At 37.5% G+C, this 15,307-nt stretch overlaps 1 protein-coding gene across 1 annotated transcript in view; it reads left to right on the top strand.

Annotated features, from left to right (window-relative positions):
* The window catches only part of CSMD1 (CUB and Sushi multiple domains 1), a gene marked incomplete at its 5' end in the record, with an annotated part of 1,589,548 nt that overhangs the window by 1,292,003 nt on the left and 282,238 nt on the right, over nucleotides 1–15,307 (top strand). The window contains one exon of the mRNA XM_087418289.1: nucleotides 6,536–6,738. Within this exon, the coding sequence (XP_087274415.1) occupies nucleotides 6,536–6,738 (203 nt within the window). The remainder of the gene's footprint in view (nucleotides 1–6,535; nucleotides 6,739–15,307) is intronic.

Raw genomic sequence — 15,307 nt, 5'->3', positions numbered from 1 at the left:
GTCTCTGTGTTGAGCCTTAGTAAATGTGCTGGGAGCGTGAGCTGGGAGCCTTTTGTCCACATTACAGACAGGCTTGGGGCCGGGAATCAAAGCATCTCAAATTTCTCCCTTTCTATTAAGACCATAGTGGGACATCCCATATCTTTTTGTAGATAACGTGAGGAACTAACCAGTCAAGAGAATTCAGCCATCAATAGAAAGTGCAGCAGTAGGGCTACAAAGTCTGCCCAGTGTCAATGGCTGGACTCCCATCCCCCTTAGTGAGAACTATGGGAGCAGCTGCTGGGTTTAGGGTACCTTATCAGTTACTTAGGAAAGAGTGATGGAGAAGGAAGAAAACTGCAGGCACTCCTCACTTTGCAAGATCCTGAAACGTGCAATTTCAGTTACTGCAGTTTAATTAAGTAACACCAGTGCCCCAACTGCACAATTCAAATTTCAGTTACCATTGTAGATTAACGGTGAAGAAGTGCATTAAAGGACAGACATCTTTTAGCTCTTCGTTTCCCAAATCACTACACAAATAACAGAGGCACATCACGACCAGTAACATGATCACAGGCCTTCTTTCAAAGCCCATGGGTAATTGGTCACTGGGCATCTGTACTCAGTTCACCCACAGACAGCAAAGCGTGTCGTTGTGTTGCCTCCTTGTCTCCCAGTGATCAACCCACTTGACATTTTACAAAAATGGATAATCAGAAAGGGAATTGGCCAACAACAATGAAAGTGCAGAAAGAAATGAAAAGTGATAACACTGGAAGTGAGATTCGAATCGCAGGTAAATGGAGTTATAGGAGAAATAGCTGGTGGGGGGGACGTTGACATTGCTGCTAATCCAGAGACACTGAACTCCTCACAGATATACTCCAGATGCCTCAGTTTCATCATTATTGTTATCATTCCCCTGAAGCCTGTTTCTGCTTCTTCATTCCCTATTTCTGTTAATGTCTATCTTCCTCCAAGCGGCTGGAGACTTTAACTTTCAGTAATATCTTCTACTCTTCCCTATTTCTCCTTCCCCAATCTCCAGCATTTTCACAACTAAAAAAAGTCAAGATATTTACTATATATCTTAGTATTCTTTTGGTGAATTACATTACATTTCTTCATAATATGCACTGAGAAAAATTAGTTGCATATAAACCAAATCCTGGTCAGCTCTATGTTTCTTTCTCTCTCCTTCTTAGCTGCTATTTCCAGTTCCTTATGTAGCATTCCCATCACTTCTCTCTTTCTTTAATCTTCTCCCAACTGACCTTTCCAAGTCCATCTTTTCGCCTCTCCCATCTCTCAGCCACCCCCATTGCTAATCAGCATACAGACGCTCTTTAACCAGACCTGTTATACCCTCTTGATTTGCCTCACTATGCCTTTACAAATTTATCTCCGACTACTCACACATACGTTATACTTCAACACAAATGAAGCATTTATGAGTCTCTGATCCCAATCCGTGCTATCCCAGCTCTCTCTCTTGACCTGTGCTTTCCTCAATTTCTCCTCAATATCTCACCTCTAGATTCTTCTCATCTTTTAGGACCCAGTTAAAATGTCAACCCCTCAACAAAAATGTCATTCTTATTACCTCATCTGAAAATTATCCGTTTTCTTCTAGGACTCAACACTTCCAACCAACAGCCACCTTCCTTCTGAACTTATTATCTTTGTTAATGTCTTAACCATGTATCAAGACATCAAAGCAAACTTCTTAGTATCATGTGTTTCTCTCCCTCCCATACTCATGTGGTCATCACGTCTCATTAATTCTACATCTGCAGCCTCCCAGATACCACTCCCTGCCCATCACTGCTGCTGCTTCTCTTGTCCAGACCCACATAATTCACTCTGCCTGTTAACTGACCGTCCTGCAAGGGCTTTCTCTCATCCACCATCCCCACTCTAAGGAACGTGTGTTATTTTCTTTATTAAATATTTTTTATATTTTTTATACTATATTATACATATTTTGTATTTATATATCTAAAATGTATTTATTTTTAAATTGTCTTATGTATGTATTTATATATTATTTATTTTTTTAATAAAGTTCTTTTTTTTTTTTAAGATTTTATTTATTTATTTATTTTCCCCCCAAAGCCCCAGTAGACAGTTGTATGTTATAGTTGCACATCCTTCTAGTTGCTGTATGTGGGACGCAGCCTCAGCGTGGCCGGAGAAGCAGTGCGTCGGTGCGTGCCTGGGATCCGAACCCGGGCCACCAGCAGCAGAGCGCGCACACTTAACCGCTAAGCCATGGGGCCAGCCCTTTATATATTATTTATTTATTAAATATTTTATTATATTTAGTAAAAGAAAATTTATATAAAATTTATTTTGTGTGGCTGTAAAACGAATGCATATATAGACATTTTGAAAAAGTATATTAAAAAAACATGCATTATCCCACTACCAGACATCATTGTTAGCATGTTGACGTATGTATTATATGTGCTGATGCATATTCCATAGTATGGGTGTGTGTAATTAAATATTGACTCTCTTGGTTATTTCTGTTATTTCTAATTTTTGATACCATACCTAATCGTATAGCAAATAGTATTGCAGGTAGATATTTGCTTATATTTATAATTAACACCTTGGAATACATCCTTAGGAAATTTCTTGCTGGGTCAAATGGTTAAAACATTTTTATGTGTCTTAATGAAAATCTTTTTGTAAAGCAAAGCTGATCATTTCACTTGACCACTTAAAAAAAAATTGTCTGCTCATTATGTGAAAAATAAATTCAAGCTCATTGGAATGGCATTCAAAGTCATCCATTTTTCCTTTTCCACAGCACTAGAAAAGTGTTGTGCAAAAATAAAAAGCTTGAAAATTGTTTGCTGTAATTCTAGATACTAAAGAAAACTACAGTTGAAAATTTGGTATATATTTTTGTAATTTCTCAATGCAACCACAAATATATAAAGTTTTGTTTATTTGTTTACCTATTTATTTATTTTTACAAAAATAGTATCATGCCAATATTATGCTGAAGATTTTTTTTTTCAGTTAATAAACATGGTCAAAGTCTTATGTCCTTCCTTGTAATTCCACCTTATTCTAGTTAGTCATTGAATAATAATCCATTGCCTGAATGTGCCATAATTTATTTAAATTATACCTTGTTGGGATATTTGGGTCGTTTTCAATTTTTCACTGTTATCAGCAATGCTACCATCCTCCTAGTATATCTCTCCGATGGTACTTGTTATGATGAATTTCTAGAGCTGGACTTGCTGTGTATGAACATTTAAATTTTTATAGCCATTACCAAACTGCTTTTCAAAAGAGTAGATATGGCCTCCAACAGTATGTGAAAAGATAGAGTCTCCACATTATCTCTGAAACCAGACAGTCTTTTTAATCTTTGCCAATCTGGTAGGGAAAAATAATCTTTACGAAGTTTCATTTGTTACATTTGTTTGTAACTTTTATATTTTGATATTTGTGACATATTTATATATTTATTTGTTTAGTCCCCTCCTGTCCCATCACACTTGCTGGAATCTCCCTTCCTTATCTCTCTCCGCTTGACACAACCTGTCCCAGCCTACAGGAGGCAGAACTAGACACCGCCCCTTCTGTGCTCACCTGAAGCTTCCTGCATACCTGTTAGCACTGTGACACTCTGCACTGCCATTGAATGTGTTGGGTTTTATTTTCTCTTGTGCCTGAGTCTGAAAGAACTGTGACTTCCTTAGGGATGATACTACATTTTATTCAATTTTTAAACTTTCCCTACCTAGTTGTATAGTGTCTGGTATATTGACTTCTAGTATTCTTTTTAAATGACTGGTACTTTATCTGTATTTAAATTTTATTATATCATTTTTTTTTGTTGGAGTCGTGAAACATTTTCCAAAATGGCAGAACTCATGGCACCAGGCTGCACGTTTGTTTGTCTATGTGAGCTTCCCATTAACATGCGACATACATGCATAAAACTACACAAATGATAAGTGTACAGCTTGATCACAACAGAACACCCCTGTGTAACCAGCAATCAGATAAAGAAATAGATCATCAAGACCCAGGATGGACACTTTGATCTCCATTCAAATCATATTTTCTCAAGGATAATCACTATCCTGATTTCAGATGAGTTTTGCTTGATTTGAACTTTATATAAAATGGAATTATACAGTGTGATTAATTTTGTGTCTTGATTTTCTCAACCTTCACTTCCGTTGACATAGGCGGATAATTCCATTGCTTAAATACACCATAATGTATTTATTCATTCTGGGTGTTGATGGACAGGTGAATTGTTTTTATCAAGTTTGGAGTTATTGCAAATGGGCTTATTGAATATGCTTTCATGTATTACTTGTGTGTATGTTTTTCTCTTGGGTATATTATACCTAGGACTAGAATTGCTGGGCAATAGTGACTTCCTAGGATTTTGATGCCAATCATATTATGTCAGTAGATCCGTTTAGACAGCTATGGTAGATATTGTCAGTTTCCAAAGTGGTTATACCTGTCTTCACTCCCGTCACAGTGTAGATGATTTCCAGGTACTCCACTTACAACTACACTTGGCCTTGACTGTCTTTTTCATTTTAGCCATTCTATGTGTGTAGTAGTCTTAATTTGCATTTCCCTGATGACTGACTAAGGCCAACACTCTTTTATAGGTTTATTGTCCTTTTCAATATCCTCTTTTAAGAATTGCCAGTTGAAGTCTTTTGCTCCTGTTTTCCATACTGGAATGTCTATCTTTTTACATACTGATTTGTATATAGTTTTTATACATTCTGAATGCAATCTTTTGTTGATTTTCTATTTAATACTTATATTCTTATACTCTGTGGTCTACCTTTTCAGTCTCGTAAAGGTGTCTTTGATAAAGACACGTTCTTAATTTCAATGAGTCAAATTCATTTCTTTTGTGGTTAGTAAGTTTCTTATCTGTATTAAGTTATGTTATATCAAATATTTTGTTGAGGTTGGTCTTAGTGTAGAGGTTTTGCTTGGCTTAACTCTTCCCTCACAGCAAATGGAACAAACTAGAGAGACCCTAAGATGAGTCCATGGGAACGTTCATTGTAGCTCTGTTTGTCATAATAAAATGTGGAAGCTATCTATCTTTTAGTAGAGGACTAGAAGAATGAAGCATTTACTCATGCTTTTAAAGTGAATTAACAAAATCTACATTTTTCAGTATAGAGGAATTTCACATAATGCTGAATATAAAAAGCAACCTGAAAATGATACAAGCACATTCATGCCAAAATGACATCTATCATATAATTATTGTTAAACACAGAAAGTAGTAGTATATATTGTTTGGGGATATCTATGCGTACATACACACATGAAAATTATGAAAATATAAATGGGAACAGTCCATCACAATATCAGAACGTGGGGTGAGAGGAAGAACAAATGAATAAGTGGAGAGGACGGGGAGTATGACTGTATCTGTAAGATTTTATTTTTCGAAAAGATCTGAAGCAGTAAAAAGGCAAACATTAACATTGGTGGTGGTGGGTATATAAGTATCTGCTATATTCTGTACTTTTCTCTATATTAAAAATATTTAATATTGAACATTTAAAAATAGACTACAAATTTATATTTTCTGTAGAGTGTGACAGATATTTTCTTTGACTATATAATTCGCACAAAATAAATTATTTGGGTTTGTGTACAGTTTTTTGTATGTCATCTATTGTGATTTTTATCTCCTTTACAACTTTGTGCAATGAACAGTGAATGAAAAACTATACATCAACACATTCAGGAAATACGGATTTTTGTTGGTATTTTAGCTACCCTTTCATCTGCCTAAATTGCCATAAATAGGACTACAGGTCTGCTGCTGCCTCTGAAAGTGAGCTTTCTCAGATGCAGAGATTTTTAAGTTGCTCTGGAAATTATTTGTAAATCTGATAGAAGTACGTTAAAATGTTATAAAGAAAGGAGCTTATATGACACATTTCTGCCTTTGTGTTGGTATTTCAAATCAAGCATCTTTCTGAAAATAAAATTTATAGAAACAAATACAGTGTAAGATCAGATCATTCAGATACAGCTAGACAATATACTTCTGCTAACATCCTTTTGCAATCGTTTTTCTCCTGGTATGGGTGCTACCACCTAGTGGGCATTTCAAGAACAACACTGACGCTGCATATATTAAAAATCTTTGATTAGCTTAAAACAAAGCCATGGCAAACTCGTCTTCGATTTGTGTGCCCTAGAAAGCTTTGAATGATAAAAAGAGCTGACAGTCTCCAAAGGAATTGTTTTATCCTTAAATACATAGCTCAGCATATAGCTCACTATCTCTGCATCCGTCACAGGCGGAAGTAAGTTCTGCTATATTCTAATTTGCACAAGCAAATTCACTTCTACGAGGCTGGAACCTCTCACCCATAATTGTCAGATAATAGTAAGGTGTACTTTGGGGAGGCTTTGTGCAAATGAAATGAGCTGGGTGCATTAGACTTCTGTGCTTAGGAGGTGCTCACCGAACGGGAAGTGTTGTCTTGAGTGAACATACAGCTGTGCCCTCTCTTTGCAGTCTTCACTTCATCGTGTTTGACACTGAGATGGCTCACGATATCCTGAAGGTCTGGGACGGCCCCGTGGACAGCGACATCCTGCTGAAGGAGTGGAGTGGCTCCGCGCTCCCCGAGGACATCCACAGCACCTTCAACTCGCTCACCCTGCAGTTCGACAGTGACTTCTTCATCAGCAAGTCGGGCTTCTCCATCCAGTTCTCAAGTAGGTACACGGCTTCCTTGCCTTTCATCTGGGTATCACTTTATTCTCAAACCTCCCCCTACATGGATGTAATTTTTGTTGAGCATAATCTGATATTTTGAAAATGCGTATCAAGAGCATGGTTTGTCTTAGGAAGTTCTGTTCATTGTTAGGGACGGGCAATGGGTCTCCTTAGTTATATGAAAAAATATGTTACTTTAAAGGTTTGAGTTAATCAGCTGAACTTGTGTCCAAGACAGACGCGGGTCTCTACCCAAACATAAAAGTTTATCTTTGGTGCTCCCCAATGCTTGGCACCAACTCCAGCTCCCTACTTACCCTAGTTTGACTGTGCGATGAGGTCTGGACGCTACCAGCTGCTACTCAGATGTGTTTTCATCCTCTATTCTCAACTTCCCTGCAGAGAGGTGCCCTGCATGTCTTCCCTCCTTGGGCCAAGGTTTCAAGAGTCCACATGAGACAGTAATCTCTCCAGGACTACTAGTGGGCGCTGCATTGCACATTTGAACTCTTGTCTCCTGAAGATAGTTCCCATCTTTGCTGTCTAGCCCATTTCTAATGAACGGTCTCCCAAGAAGAAAGGAGTGGAGACATTGTGGGTGGTTGAAGCTCTGAGTACCCTTCAGCTTGCGCCATGCAGAGGTATCATATAATTTGGTAGCACACAGGGTTGGCTGTCATCATAAAACAAGTGGCATTTACACATAAACGCATTCCGACTCAATTTATCTCTTGGCAGGTCACTGTGAGCCATAATTAGCATTTACATAAGAAAATGGACTTAGGTCAATTTAATACTTTAAAAGGTTCCTAATAAAATTGAGGTGATGGTCTGCACAATTTCTTACCTCTGGTCTCACTGCACTTTGAGGCAGTGATGTGCAAACATGTGCTCGTGGAATAGTACCCGTATGTGGTGAAATTTTCAATGTCTACGGCAAAAATATTTAAGGCAAGTTCGCTCCAGCTAACTTGCTTTAGGGAAAAAATGTTCTTTATTCCAAGATCATATCATTTTTGCTCTTTTTTTGTGAGGTGAAACTGTCCTTTATCTTCAGAAATGGTGGTGAGAGTAGATGGTAGATGTGTGATGTACCATCTTTATTTGGGAAAACAAAAAAGTTGATAACGTTATGAAGTTATGTTCACTTTCCGCTCCTACCCATTCTATACTCTCCTGGCCGTTCTTTTTTAATAGACTTTATTTTTCAGAGCAACTTTAGGTTCACAGCAAGACCGAGCAGAAAATACAGAGATTTCCCATGTACCTCTTGCCGCCACACATGCACGTCCTCCCGTATTATCAAGATCCCCACCAGATGGTGCATTTATTACAATGGATGAACCTACACTGACACGTCACCATCACCCAGAGTCCACAGTTTACATTAGGGTTCACTCTGGGTGTTGTACATTCTATGGGTTTGGACAGATGGATAATGACATGTATCCATCATTATAGTATCATACGGAATAGTTTCACTGCCCTAAAAACCCTCTGTGCCCCGCCTGTTCTTCCCTCCCCACTCTCTAACCCCTGGCAACCACTGATTTTTTACCATCTCCATAGTTTTCTCTTTTCCAGAATGTCATATAGTTGGAATCACACAGTCTGCAGCCTTTTCAGACTGACTTCTTTCACTTAGTCATATGCATTTAAGGTTCCTCCATGTCTTTTCATGGCTGATAGCTCATTTCTTTTTATCACTGAGTAATATTCCATTGTCTGGATGGACCACAATTTATTCATCCATCCACCTTCTGAAGGACATCTTGGTTGCTTCCAAGTTTTGGGAAAAAGCTGCTATAAACATCCGTGTGCACGTTTTTGTGTGGACATGTTTTCAGTTCATTTGGGTAAATGTTACGGAGCATGGTTGCTGGAGCGTATGGTTCGAGTATGTGTAGTTTGTTCCCGGCCTTTTGAAAATCTTCCTTTTTGAAAATTCTTGTGGAAACCAGCAACCACTTCTTTTTCAGTGTTCCTTCATGATTCCCTTTTTTCAAAAGACATCTTCCTAGTTTAGGTTTAAGAAAAAAGAGGCCCTTTATTACAGTTATTTGAGAATCATAGACATTTTTTATTCTCCTCATGTAATTAATTAATGTATTGATGTTTAGGAAGTGATAAACATGAACACACTCATTAAAGTTCCTACAGAAATGAAACTTGCTTAATTTTTTTAACTCAGTTTTCCAAGTGTTCAAGTTTGAACTGTATGAAATTGTCACTTTTGTAGATAAAAAGTAGTTGAATGAGGCAATTTCGTGTGGTTTAACATCACACTTGGACGTGATTCCCTCCCTCCCCCATTACTGGTTAATAAATCCCCATGTCTGGTGTATGCTTTGAGAAATACCATTTTACAGATGAAAATATGGTATTGACTCTGAGACTTCTTTTATGAATGGATTTCTGCAAGGTTGTCTGGGAGGAAGGAAAAGCCCATTTATTTGTCTTTATGCTCCTGGATCAAAAAAATGAGATACTTTATGTATAAACTAGATTGTGCTGCCATTCATAAGCTAAGCTAATGTCAGAATTTGAAGTGTTAGCACTATTCTATGATTTCAAAATAAAATTAAAAATAATGGAACTTCGAAGAAATGTTTTCCTCAAATAATTGATATTTCAAGTAGGACCATTGTTGCAAAGCAAAAATTATATTTATTCAATAATATTAAATTAGAGTTTTCTTGGTAAACCATTCTAAATTGATAGTGTGCCAATAATATGTGAATTAAGCATTATAGGTGTAACTGAATTATTGGAGGAAAAATGCTTATTTGAACATTTATTTTCTTAGAGACATTTGAATTATCAGATATTTCTCAGTAAATTTAAAGCATAAGAATTTAACATCAGTGTTGCTCCACCTCTCAATCACATAACTCCATACTAGGCTGGAGATTTTTAATTTTATTTGACTATTTCTCTGTTCTTAAAACACCTTCTTCAACTGCGTTCCATTTCCCCTTTCTCTATTGGTCCTCCTATTCCAATGGCCACTCTATTATAGTCTCTTTTGCTGATTCTCATCTTTCTTTCCCCAAACTGTAAAAGTTGGATGATACTAGGGCTTGTCCTCATGTCTCTTTGTTATCTATCTAAATAGTCACTCCTCAAGTTTTATTGGTCAACCTCCCAGGACCTCTGCGACCATCCCACTGCCTACTGGACATGGGTCTCTATTTTGATGTGGAGGCAGACACAGAGCAGGCAACTTAACACTAACACTTGACCACACTTCTAATCCACTCCATTCTCAAACCTGGTTTTCTTGAAGTCTTTCCTGTCTTAGTAAATGTCAGCTCCATTGTACTGGTTTCTCAGAACAAAGCCTTTGAGGTCATTTTTTTACAAATCTCTTTATCACACACCCCACATATAATCCAGCCACACATTCAGTAGGGTCCATATTCAAAATAAATCCAAAATCCACCCAATTCTCTCAACCTGTGCTCTACCACCTTGGTCTAAGTCATTTCAGAATAGACTGAGTTACCATGGCTTACCAACTGGTTTCCTCTCTCCTGTCGTGTCCATGTGCTATCTTACCTGAGCAGAGGAACCTGCATGAGTCATTAATGACACCTGGCTTCTGGTCAGAACTCTCCACTGTCTTCCCATCTCAGCCAGAGATAGCTCTGATGCTCCCCATTGCCCAACATAAAGGCTATAAAAGCCTCTGCAGACTTGCCCTGATGTACCTTTCAATATCATCCTCAGTCACTGCCCTCCCCCTGGTCAGATCCAATGTAACTTACCTCCAGCAGGATGCCACCCTCCCTGGGGATGCCCACATTTGGTGTGTGTTCATTTTACATACTGCTCTTGGCCTTCTCTTTGCTGGCTTCATGAACTCCAGTGTGGCCATACCACCCTTTAAGACCCTTGTATCAGCATCAATCATGTCACCTACAGTCTCCAGATTCTACGCTCATACTTGGATATAGTGCTTTCGCTATTCTATGTGAGCATTTTATTTGCACTCTAGTAGACTGAGTTACTGGAGGGCAGAATGTCTTTCTATTTCTAGAACATGATATATAATCAGTGGCTAAAAGTGTTTTCTAATTGATTGAATATGTTTGAAAACTTTCCAGTTGTGTAAATCTTGAAAACATTAGGATGATTTTGACTGTGTGACGAATACCACATGCCATCTACTGAAGATTTTGTTTTGTGACTGACTTTAGCTTCATTCAAAAATTTTAGTAGAAAAGCCCTTAATAAATAAATTTGTAAATGCTAATTTTAATAAAAAAGATTCTTTCATTTCTGGGTCAGTTTCTATCCAGTACAGATAGTTAAGATAAATGGTCTTTTATATAGCACTTATTATCAGAAGTAGTGGCCAGTGTAGAATGTGTTTTGACTAGTAAAGAACACATTGTACAGATTTAATAAATGTTATACATCTCTGTGTTGATCTTTTAAGTTTTATAATTCTTTATACACTTATTTATCTTTGATTACCTAATATTTTGATACCAGTTGGAAACAAGGCAAAATATTTTCATTTTATAAAGTTTAATACTTGTTTTTTAAATAAGCATAGTTTAATCTATCATTTGATAAATTTCCTTTTTTCATTAATAAATGATCATTTCTCCCTGCTTTAAAATAATCTTGGGACAGGAACAACTGTTTACTGGGAATCTGGAAATACTAATTGCTTGTCCTCAATGCTGTGTGTCTATACGAGTGTTTAATGGCCATTGATGGAGTAGGATATGTATTACACACGGCCTTATATGTGTGTCTACTTTCACTTTACTGTAAGATGAAATTTTCTCCACTAGAAAAATGAACTGTTGATGCTCAAGATATTCAAACCCCATTAAAGGCCCATTGTCCTGCCCGCTCCCCACAGCATGTAAAACATGAGAACATGAACTGACTAGTGCAATTATGTTAATTGTAATCAGCCTAACACTTTTCATTAAAGCTTAATTACCATTTAATCATGCATAAAACGCAAGAAAATGGAGTTCAGCACACAAAACTGACCTTTACTCCAGGGGTTAAATAAACTTCAGCTGAACCTTCAACAGTCTGAACAGTCAGCTCTCTCACACTTAGGGAAAATGTGGCTGGAGCGATTTTGCACTCTCAGGTTTTGTGAGCTTGATTTCTCCATAAATAATGGTCATAACTTAGCCGCTACATGACATCTCTCCCTAATTTACTTTATTGAAAGATAATTTAAGAGGTACATTTTCATTTTAAAAAATTCGTTTGTTCTTTATAATGAGAGAGGCCATTGGGGCTGCCAATTGCTGAACAGAGTGGTATTGTTTTATAGGAAAGACCCAGCCATAAACCCTGGGTTTATGGGTCAAGTTTCTATGTGAGGGCAGCATACAGCGAGGGCAGCTAGAACCATTACCCCTCTCTGCTCTCTCAGAACTTTCCTGATAGGACTGGTAGAGAACTGACCATAAATTTTTATCCTTGGCCACTTATACACATAGATTATGAATAGCTCAAGGCCAAAGAGGGTTTCATTTGCTTTGATTACCTTTACTTAGCTCACGACAGGGATACAAAGGATGTGTGTTGAATTGATTGAGACTAAGATGCTGCCTTAGTTGAAGTTCTAAATCCCACATTCCATGGAATATTGAAATTTTGACTGTGATTAGCTTTGTCTAATATTAACAAGGTTGCTAACAAAAGGAAAGAAGAAAAACAGAACATGTAAATGGCACTTTTCTTGAGGTGTATCTTTTTTCCCCCAATGTTTTAAAAATATAATTGACAGGTAACATTGTGTAAGTTCAAGGTGTACAATGTATTGACTTGATACATTTATATATTGCAAAATGATTAGCATCATAACTTTAGCTAACACCTCACCACATCACATAAATTTCTTTTTTGTGATAAGAACATTTAAGATCTACTTTCTTAGCAACTTTCGAGTATATAATGAAGTATTCTTAACTATAATCACCATGCTGTACGTTAGGTCCTCAGAACTTATTCATCTTATAACTGGAAGTTTGTGCCTTTTGACCAATGTGTCCCCATTTCCCCCACCCTTATGCCCCTGTTAAGCACCATTCTACTGTCTGATTCTATGAATTCAGCTTTTTTTAGATTTTACATATGTGAGATCATACAGTATTTATCTTTCTCTCTCTGACTTACCTCACTTAGCATAATGCCCTCGAGGTCCATTCATGTTGTCATGAATGGCAGAATTTCTTTCTTTTTTAAGGCTGCATAATATTCCACTGAATATTTGGACCACATCTTCTTATCCATTCTTCTGTGTGTGGACACTTAGGTTGTTTCCATGTCTTGGCTATTGTAAATAATGCTGCAATGAACATGGGAGTGCAGGTATCTCTTCGAGTTCTGTTTTCATTTCCATTGGATATCTATGCAGAAGTGGGATTGCTGGATCACATGGTAGTTCTATTTTTCAATTTTCTGAAGAACCTCCTTACTGTTTTCTGTAGTGTCTGTACCAATATACAATCCCACCAACAGTGCACAAAGGTTCCCTTTCCCTGAGGATGTATCTTTAATACTAATTATGAAAGAGGTTATCAACATTTTTCTATAGAAATACTAGCTGGAATATCACCTGTGCCCACCATTATGCTAACATAAATCCTGCTCACGTTGAAAGCTCATTCATCGTTTCTCAGGCAACAGTGACTTCTGGGGGCAGCCACAGCATGGCCTACCCTTCCCCAAGACCTTGAATGAAAAATTTCCCGCAAATTTCAAACTCTAAATCAACAAATGATACATTAGGCAGAGTTGTGCAACCTTATTTTAAGAAGAAGAAAATGCTCCCAGATTTAATAGACTGAATTATCAGAATGTCTTTAAAAACATGTCTTTCAGAAATAAGTTGTCAACATGGATGGACATTGAGGGTATTATGCAAAGTGAAATAAGTCAGAGGGAGAAGGTCAAATACCTTACGATCTCACTCATTAAGTAGTAGATAATAACAACAACAACAAACAAACACATAGAGACAGAGATTGGGTTGGTGGTTAGCAGAGGGGAAAGGAGGAGGGAGGAGGACGAAGGGGATAATTAGGCACATGTGTGTGGTGATGGATTGTAATTAGTATTTGGGTGGTGAACATGAGAACATGATGTAACCCATGCAGAAATAGAAGTATAATGATGTACACTTGAAATTTATACAATATTACAAACCAATGTTGCCACAATAAACAAACAAAAAATAATATGAAGAAGAAAGTCAGATTTCCAAATCAAACGCAATGTATGTGAACAGAAAAAAGATCTGCAAGTGAAATTATCTCTTATGGTTGTTTTCATACTTTCTTCAGAATGAATAAATTAGTACTATTCCCAAAAATACATAAATAAATAAATAAAAAGAAAGAAGTTGTCAGTAACATGAGCATAAAAAATGTGAAAATCTGTCATAAATAATGAGATTAACTATCTGACCCTGCCCAGGATAAAGGTCACCATTGGCCTCATAAGTATGTGATCACATCAGTATAATAATTTGGAATTAATTAACTAACCATTCATTCCTTCATGTATTAATTTGTCTATTCACCAAGAAATATTTAACTGCTTTCTACTGTGTTTCTGATGCAGTGCTGGTATTGGAGATCCAGTGCTAGAGACGGCTGACATTGCCTCAGTCTTCATAAAAGTTATGGGAAAGGCAAATAGACAACTAATGTACACAAATTGTAAGATTATAGATCCCTTGAAACAAACGTACGCCACTCAACAATATTGGCCCAGTGTCTGTCTCTGCCTGCCTTCTACAACCCATCCTATTACCCACTCCATCCAGTGAGGACATTGGAGTGGTTCCCGGCAGCTCTTATTGGCGTCTTTCACCTTCCCTTTGATGACGACCCATCCAATTCTGAGGTTCTCAGCTCCTGCCTTCCTACCTGGTCTTCTCCACTCCACTTCCACCACTGTCGGGAATGTGCACAGTTCCACGCTTCACCAAAGATTCTGAAAATTTAAATTCAAACACGCCACTCTTTCACTACGTCTTTTCTTTCCATCTCCGCTTCCCCACTTCATGTCAGTTCTTTGCTTTCCTGGGTGCATCTAGGTCTTGCTTTTCCCTCTCCTGTTGGTTCCTCTTAAATTCACTATACTTCTTCCCCATCAGCAGCAATTCATCCTTAAAAATGAGCCTCTCACAGTATGTTAAACTCCCTTGCCTGATGGGCTTTCTGCCATTGTCACCTGCCCTCCTTTTCTTTTCCGGACTGGGAAAACTCCTGAAGAAATCACACAAACCAGGTACTTTTGTCCCACTCTAAATGAATGACCACCAGCCTCACCAGGGCTCAGCAGCTGTAATTTATTTTTCTAGTGAACTCTTGCTCCCATTCACCTTGTCATTTTCAAATCTTCACCACTTTCCCCAAATCATCAAACTCATCATATCCTCTCTCATTTAGTACATTATCTTGAGTCATACTTCACCAAAGACAAAGGCGTTGGAAGGATTTTCTTCCATTTTCCTTGGACAGACACACAAATTAGCTGTGATTCTTTACCTCTTCACTCCTGTTACCTGGGACTCTTTGC

Source organism: Ceratotherium simum, chromosome 28 (assembly GCF_057802395.1).
Source record: "Ceratotherium simum simum isolate JZ-2026a chromosome 28, ASM5780239v1, whole genome shotgun sequence".
Taxonomy (NCBI): Eukaryota; Metazoa; Chordata; class Mammalia; order Perissodactyla; family Rhinocerotidae; genus Ceratotherium; species Ceratotherium simum.
This window is presented reverse-complemented; position numbering and strand designations above follow the sequence as displayed.